At 41.2% G+C, this 8,501-nt stretch overlaps 1 protein-coding gene across 1 annotated transcript; it reads right to left on the bottom strand.

Annotated features, from left to right (window-relative positions):
- Positions 1-1,972: 1,972 nt before the first annotated feature.
- On the bottom strand, positions 1,973-7,779 carry LOC126001657 (galectin-3-like). Its single transcript, XM_049768927.1, is given in 4 exon segments — positions 1,973-2,289; positions 2,292-2,552; positions 2,555-2,723; positions 7,753-7,779. Coding segments are annotated over 4 exon segments (774 nt in total).
- Between the last annotated feature and the right edge of the window lie 722 nt (positions 7,780-8,501).

The following is an 8,501-nucleotide window of genomic DNA, read 5'->3' as shown; positions in this document are numbered from 1 at the left end:
TGAAATTTACATTATATTTGTTAATATATGCATGCACCTATATATTTGCATAGTAAACATAAATGAGCAATAATAACTTAGTTATGAGGAGAACACCTAGTGTGCAGATCTTGGCCTCTAATACCATTTTCCACTAAAAGGAACTAGGGCTATTGGGAGAAACAACAGAATCTGGGGCTGGGACAGAATAGCAAATAAATTATTCTGGAATATTCTGTTATGCTAGAAATTCAGAAAGTGCTCAAAAAAGAAAACATGCCACAAGTACACAGGAACCAACTTGAAAGGACTCCTACTGGTTAAATCTGGGGCAATTTGAATAATGAAATAATTAAGCACAATAATGACTCAAGTGATTAAAATAGGAATTCATGAGTTCATAAGATAACAAATATATCTATTAATAATAAGTAAATAAATATTATAATGAAAGTCTGAATGCCAGCTGGTAAATTGGGAGAGGTTCTGGAATTGGAAAATTCACATCTTGTAACCATTATGGTCAACACTAGACTAAGTAAGAATCATCATGTGGAGCAGGGGGGAAAGATGACTTAAAAGGGTTGAAAAGTATGCTTTTTTGGGGCCCGGAGAGATAGCACAGCGGTGTTTGCCTTGCAAGCAGCCGATCTAGGACCAAAGGTGGTTGGTTCAAATCCCGGTGTCCCATATGGTCCCCCATGCCTGCCAGGAGCTATTTCTGAGCAGACAGCAGGAGTAACCCCTGAGCATTGTCAGGTGTGGCCCAAAAACCAAAAAAAAAAAAACAAAAAAACAAACAAACAAAAAAAAAACAAACCAAAAAAAAAGTATGCTTTTCATGTGATATTTCTGGGTTCAGTTCCTTGCACTGCACGGTCCTTTGAGCACCCCTGGGCCATTATCCCTGAGCACCAAGCTAGGAATAACTAGCACTCCCAAAACTAGAAAATGTGACTCCCCAAAGATGAAATAATCAACAGAGAATGCTAAACTTAGGGGAGAATTTTGATGAGGGCAAGGATTTGATTGGTTTTAAAATGTCTCACATAGACTGATTTTTTATTTTTTAGACTGGGTGTGGGGAGATAGCAATTATGTAGTGGAGAAAGTTGACATCTTGACTAATTGAGCAATTTTAATGAGCAATGAGAACAGATGGACATTGTGTGCCTCTAGATATGATATCCCGAGGAGAACATATCACACATAACCACAGAAGTGTGTAGTATTCTGGCCAAGAATGTACACCCGGAGCCGGGCAGATAGTTCAAAGTGTTACTACACCTGCTTTACAAGCAGGAGACCTGAATTTGATTACCAGCACTGTACAGTCCCTTGAGAACCACAAGGTGTTGTCCAAAACCAACAACCAAACAAGCCAAAAAACAAACAAAACAAAAAAATACCAAACACACCAAACTACAAAAACTAAAACAATCCCCTTCCCTCCAAAACAAAACAAAAAAGAAACAAAAAAACAAAAACCAAACTAAAAGAATGATCAAACTGAATCTAAAGCAATACTATGTAAATTCCTAGTGAGAAACATAATTATTAAATGTTACTTAGGCTCAGAGTGATAGTACAATGGACAGGAGGTTTGTCTTGCCAATGGTCTAATATGGTCCTCTGAGCATTCCAAGAGTAATTCCTGAGCACAGAACCAGGAGCAATCCCTGAGCACTTCTGGGTATGATATCTCAAAAGTTAAACACTTAAAAATTGCTACTGAAATGACCATAAAAGATTCTGGAAATTTTCTTATTAAAGAATAAGGAGGATTGGGGGATGGACGGCTCAGAGGACTGAATGTGTTCTTTGCATTTAGGAACCTCAGGTTGTTTTTTTTTTTTTTTTTTTAGAATAAGAATATTTATTAAATGGCTGATTTATAAGAAAAATTGCAATGAGTGTGCACACAATATTTCACTCCCAATGAATATTAACTGTGTAACGTTCATTCTCTTTTTAAGTATCAACCCCCTGAGACTTATATCATAACATGTGAAGCACTGGTGAGGTCTATGTCATCAGAAATGACCAGTTTGCTGATATCCTTGAGATTTCCCATCCGATGGTTGTACTGAAGCAAGTGAGCATCAATGACAGCCACCTTGAAGTGGTCATTTTCAACCAGTACTTGGATTTTGAATGGTTTACCACTTTCAAATGGGAAAGCCATCTGTCGCTCTTCCTTGCCTCAGATATTATCTGTCTTTGTATGGCAGATGATGCCTCTCTCGTTCTCATTGGAGCGTGGATTGAAATCTAAAGCAATTCTGTTCGCATTGGGCTTGACTGTACCCATATGGTTATCAGCATGCGGGGCATGACTCCTGCAGGTAGAGGCAGGTCATAGGGCACATTCAGTGGTCCAGCTGGAGTACCAAAGAGACCACCAGCAGGGTATGTGCTGGGAGTGCTAGGCTGTCCAGGAGCACTGGGCTGTCCAGAAGGAGAGTAGGCCCCAGGCCCACCTAGTTGCCCAGGATAGGCACCTGATGCAGTTGATCCTGGATAAGCAGGTGCTGTTGTGCCAGGATAGGCTCCAGGTGGGGCCTGTCCAGGTAGGCCCCAGGAGGTGACTGTCCAGGGTAAGCCCCGGGATAGGCAGTCCCACCAGGCTGGTTTCCCCATGCACTAGGCCATTCTTGAGGGTTTGGGATTCCAGACTCAAATAAGCGAAAAACTGCCTGCCATTTTCCTGGGTACTGGGCTGCTCGATCGTTCCTGGGAGATTCCTGGCAGGAACCTCAGGTTTGATTGAATCTCAGTACCATGTGATCGGTCCCTTGAAGACCACTGGGTGTGGCCTAAAAATAAATGAAAGGACAAAGAGATGAAATAGATAAATAGAATTTCTTACTCGAAATTGGATTCTAGGGGAGGGATGGGGAAAAGCTATAAAAACAATATTGGTTTAATTTCAAAAAATAATAGATGGAGGCACTGGAGAAGATAATGTAGAAATTAAGGAGCATAGAGCTGACTTTGGTTCAATCTCTGCACCCCAATACATGATCTGCCAAGCATTGCAAGGTGTGACCTGGAGAACCCTGGGGTGGCCTGAGTAATTCTAGGAATGTAGGACCTGAGCAGCCTAGTTGGGTAGGGCCAAAGTAAGCTGTTAGCAAGAGTAAGAGTAAGACCAGGTAAAGGATAATCAAGCTGTCTTATTTTATTTATTTATTTGTTTATTTTTGCTTTTTGAGTTATACCCGCTGACGCTCAGGGGTTACTCCTGGCTATGCGCTCAGAAATTGCTCCTGGCTTGGGGGACCATATGGGACCCCAGGGAATTGAATCACGGTTCGTCCTAGATTACTCCTGGCTTAGTCCTCAGCCCACTCCCATCTAAGATGTCCGGGATTGAACCCAGGTTGTGGAAAGCAAATGTCCTATCTGCTAGACTGTTGCTCTGGCCTTTCTTTACTATCTTAGTCTTGCAACTTTGCTCTAAGCTTAAAGTCATTTTAAAGCCATTTGCATATAAAATGTTAAAACATTCTGTCTTGCTTATCATCCTGTGGTGTAGAAAATGTATCTCCCCAGTATTCTGTCCATTAGATTTTGAACAGAAGTCAATGGGATATATTGATATCTGACCTCTGGTTAGAATAGATAACATCTTAATCAAGAAAAAACACTTTTTTTTTTGTGGGGGGCAGTGAATCTTTTCTTTGCAAATAAAAGTTTACTGAATATCAAATTACAGAAGAGATGCAAGGATACTTGGATTGCAGAGAATGTTAGGGTATTTGTGAATCTGTTAGGAGGAAATCTGTCTACTTCACTTTCCATGCCTTAAAGGGAAGGTAAAGAATTTGTCAACCCCCACAGGGCATGGCTTAGCTGGCATCAGTGCCCACTGAGGGAGGATGGAGTGCTCCAAATTGCTCAGGATTACTTCAGGGCAGTGTTTTTGGGACATATTGGGAAAGGGTATAAGCAGTGATAACTGACTGCTTCCTTTCCTGCTTCTCCATGAGGTCATTCTCTACTGGCCTGTGGTTTTCATTTTCACTTGACAGCTATTGAGAAACCTAGCCCTGAATTGGCCCAGTGTGTGATGGTTGTGGTGACTCTAGCTGTTTCTGAAGTGTGTCTAGATAAGGCTTGTGTAAATAGAATCACATGTTCTCTTGGCTGTTTCAAGGTCATTTGGGATTCATTGCAAATGGTTGAGGTGCCTCCCAGATGGAATTTATGTTTATCAAACCCTCTTCCTTTTCTTTCAGTGAACTAAACTTGTCTTTAACATATTTGAAGAAGGGGAACTTGGCATTTATAGAGCTCTTTGGCAAACCTTTTTGTAAAGTGACTTTAACAGTCACCAAATTAAGTGCTCTGAAAGCTGGCATCTCCACATATTTACATCTATTTTAAATTCCCAATCTAAGTCAAGTAAAGTTTAAGAGTATTCTTGATTTCAGACTCTACTCTTGATATTCTTGGAAGGTTGTTCATAACAAATTTATTTTGTTTAAAATGTGGCCATCTTAGTGATTTGCCTCAAGTTACTGTAAGACATTTTTTAGAATCCCAAACCTAATTGCTACCTGTCCCTCTTATTTTCTTCATAGGGATGATGCAGGGACAGTGATGGCTGGTGTCTGTATTGGCCTGTGATTCCCAGGTTCTTCAGTATTTACTAGAATAAAAATACTGAGTAATAAAGATTTTCAGACCCAGAGTAAGAAATTGAAAGGTTTATTGGAAAGTAAAGAGGAAAGGGAAGGAAAGCCCTTCAACTAGGAAGGAACTTAGTATAGGGTTAAGTCTGGTTCATGGGGTGGGTTTTAATAGGAAAACTGGATCCTGTGTTACTTGTCAAGTGACAATAATGTTTCAAAGAATGCAGGGATCTTATAGAGAAATCTTGACTGGTTTAGGTTTTTTGCCTAAGTATTGCCCTTTGTCTTAGTTCTGGTGAGCCTAAACTCTAAGACAGAATTTTGGGAAATTTCAGGAAGCTAAGACAGAATCTTGGTGAGGAGTGTGTTAGACTATTGGGGACAGCTCAAATGGAACTCCTGGTAAAGGGAAACAGAGGTTTCCTCTTTTGGGAATACAGGCTTTCCTTAGGGTGCATTGCAGTGAAGCTGAAGATTGAGGTGGCTCTGAGATTTCATTTCTGGTGACAATTTTTTCTATTGGTGGTATCTTCTTGGATTCTGATATTGAGAGGGATTCTGGATAGCATTTGGGCTTGGTATGAGTGGACACTTTGATGAATGATGTCTGCCTGGTACCTGGCAGGCAGAAATGCTCTAGCTCCAGATAACATATGCAAGGCTTCTCAGTTGCTGTGCTTGGTTGTCTTAACAGATAGCTTATATGAATTGGGAAGAAATGGTAGTTTACTGCTTTCTTTTTTAACCCATCTTAGTCACCTGGAGAGTGCCTGAGAGAGTTAGTATTGATAGTTTGCTATGAGCACCTATGCAACCAAGTATCTCACTGGCTCTGCATAGCAGCCATAAAACTGTGCTTTAGTTCCACTTGATCCTCAAAGTGCAGGAATTGATCCTTATCACTGGATATTTTAGGGAGTTGTGGAAAGAGTTTGCATTAAAAACAAAATCAGTTCTATCTCTGCCTAGGATTTTCTTCTTTTGTCCATTATTACCCTCATAGCAAAGAATTTCAAGAAGATAAAATACAAGGGGATAGACAGTTATATGCTCCAGAAAGAATGCAGCATGGAGAGCGTCAGGCGCTCATACCAAAGAGAGGTGAACCCCATTCTTGCAAATCTCCAGAATGGGGAAATTTGGTGAGGGCATACAGATTAAGGAATACATCCTTCTGTCTCTGTAAATGTAGCATAGACCTTGTGCTAGTTTTTATATAGTTTTCCCAATGATCCCCTCATCCTCAAAGTCCATTACTAGTGTGATGTCAAGGGTGAGATCTTGGAACTGTTGTTAGTTTTCTTTGATATCTTTAGCATGGCCTTTCTCCCTGCCTTTCAGCCTCTTCTCTCAAGGGGTCTCATGGTCTAGGCCTAGAATTTTGTATCACAAAGGTTTTCACAGGCTCCTGAGATGGGTTCTCTATTTCAGGCACCTTCATGCCTATGGACTAGTTTGGGGTTCAGACAGCATTTTTCCCTTATCCATATTAACACTCCCCTCTTCCCCTTATCTGCCTACCTATAATACTCAGAAGAAACAGACCTTTCTCCATTGGTCATGAACACTGGTATTTTTTTTGTGTGTGTGGTTTTTAGGTCATACCCGGCAATGCTCAGGGGTTACTCCTGGCTCCATGCTCAGAAATTGCTCCTGGCAGGCTCGGGGGACCATATGGGACGCCGGGATTCGAACCGATGACCTTCTGCATGAAAGGCAAATGCCTTACCTCCATGCTATCTCTCTGGCCCCTGATCTTACTTTCATGCTTCAAAGTCAACAAAGAAGTTTGGTTTTGGCTCCCCAGATTAGATATGAGAGAAATGGGGAACCTTCACTGAGTTTTGAAGGTGTCTTGCCCCTGTACTTATGGCACCCATCCTTAGTGGACAGCAGGGTAAAAGTAGTGCTAACAAATGTCTTACACTTTATTTGAGTTCAATGTTCATCTTAGAATTTTATATCTTTGTCTTTGTCAGATTGAAAACCCCAACACTATTGGTATTATGTAAAATGCATGACATAGTCTTGTATGCTATGAGATGACATACAATGGTGATAGATGCTGACTGTGGCCTATTCCAACCTCTTTCAGACTTTTCTTTTATCCTGAGAGCTATGTGACAACAGAACTTAGAGACAACCCTTGCCAGACTTTATGCGCCCAATCTTCATAAATGGATGGCCAACATTCTCTAAATCCCAAGTATCTTGTCCCTCTCTGTTAGTGCTGTACTATCACTTGACCCCTTCCCACCAAGATAACCTTAATCCATACCCTCCCTTCAGTTAAGAACTTTTTAATAAGCCTTAAATCAATAAATAGTTCTTTTTTTTTTTTTTTTTTTTTTTTTTGGTTTTTGGGCCACACCCGGCCTTGCTCAGTGGTTACTCCTGGCTGTCTACTCAGAAATAGCTCCTGGCAGGCACGGGGGACCATATGGGACACCGGGATTCGAACCAACCACCTTAGGTCCTGGATCGGCTGATTGCAAGGCGAACACCGCTGTGCTATCTCTCCGGGCCCAATAAATAGTTCTTAAGACCAATTGTAAAGTCTTGCTTCTCTTTGTTTTCTCAACATTCCTGACTATGCTGCCAAGTGTTTATGATTTCAGCACAAGTTTGAAAAGCAAATAGTATCACAAAGACATAATTTGGCAGGAGTTTCCAAAGGGAAAAAGGAGAGACTTAGGAGCTGGGGTAGGTCATGTTCATCCAGAAAATTTGGGATGGGATTGTGTCTTCCTTCTCCTCATTCAGTCTCACCTCTTTCCCCTACAGTTCTGGATCTCAGAGACTCTAAATTGGAATTTACAATGAAGAGTTAAGGTGTACTTAACTTGCAAGCAGGGGATTCAAAGGCACCACTTGAAGGGGGTGGTGAAATAGTACAAAAGGTAAGGCACTTGCCTCATAAGCAGCCTGGTTATATCCCTGGCACTACATATAGTCCCCAGGTATCACCAGGGGATCACTCCTGAACACAGTAACAGGAGTAGCTCCTGAGCACTGAGGACCTTCTGCAAGAACAATAACCACAAAGTCAGCACTTGGATTCAACATGGGGCCCATATGGATTCCCATAGGGCCCCAAGTATGGAAGACACTGTGAGGACATTGCTCTAACTCTTACCAACAGGCTGAAACCAACCATCAACATCCTCGTCCCTAAAGCATGGTCAGTTCCCCTGCATGTTCTTTCTTTTCATCTCACTCCCTGTGTGCACCCACACTTGCCTGGGGATATGCTGACTTCCAGGCCAGACAAAGACATGAGCATGGAGCAGAAATAACCTACATAAAAAGAAATTGTGATTTAGGGAATTGAGAAGGGGTTTTCAGGCAAGGGTATTGAGGGAAGATAAGGAGGAGGGTCCTCATTTCTAACTCAAAAATGGTATAAAATGGCCTTTCCTTCCTCCCCTTTCTCTTGGCTGCAGAATCTGTGAAGATATTTGATTTAAGTAAGTAATTAATTAAAGTTTTTGGCCACCGCTCTGGCCCGAATTTTCATGTTATTGTTCTCTGAGAGATGGTTGGATTTAATTTCCTCCAGGTGGTTCTCTTGTTATGGCCACAGCCGGAATGACAACAACAGGTCCTTAATGTCCCAAACAGAGTCTTGGAAACTTGGACTTATATGAAAAAATTTTTAGAATATAAGTAGTCTTCAAAAATCATTGCTTTCCTCAGTGTGGGCAGAGCTGGTGTTTTATTTTTTTCCTCATTAACGTTGTAAAGAAAATACATTATTTATTAAGTCCCCATTCTATTTTGATGAGTAAGAGGAAATAATTTGATTTTTGTTTGTTTGTTTGGTTTTTGGGCCACACCCGGCAGTGCTCAGGGTTTACTTCTGGCTGTTAGAAATCACTCCTGGTA

Source organism: Suncus etruscus, chromosome 2 (genome assembly GCF_024139225.1).
Source record: "Suncus etruscus isolate mSunEtr1 chromosome 2, mSunEtr1.pri.cur, whole genome shotgun sequence".
Classification (NCBI taxonomy): domain Eukaryota; kingdom Metazoa; phylum Chordata; class Mammalia; order Eulipotyphla; family Soricidae; genus Suncus; species Suncus etruscus.
The sequence above is the reverse complement of the archived record's forward strand: the minus strand, read 5'-3'. Positions and strand labels throughout refer to the sequence as shown.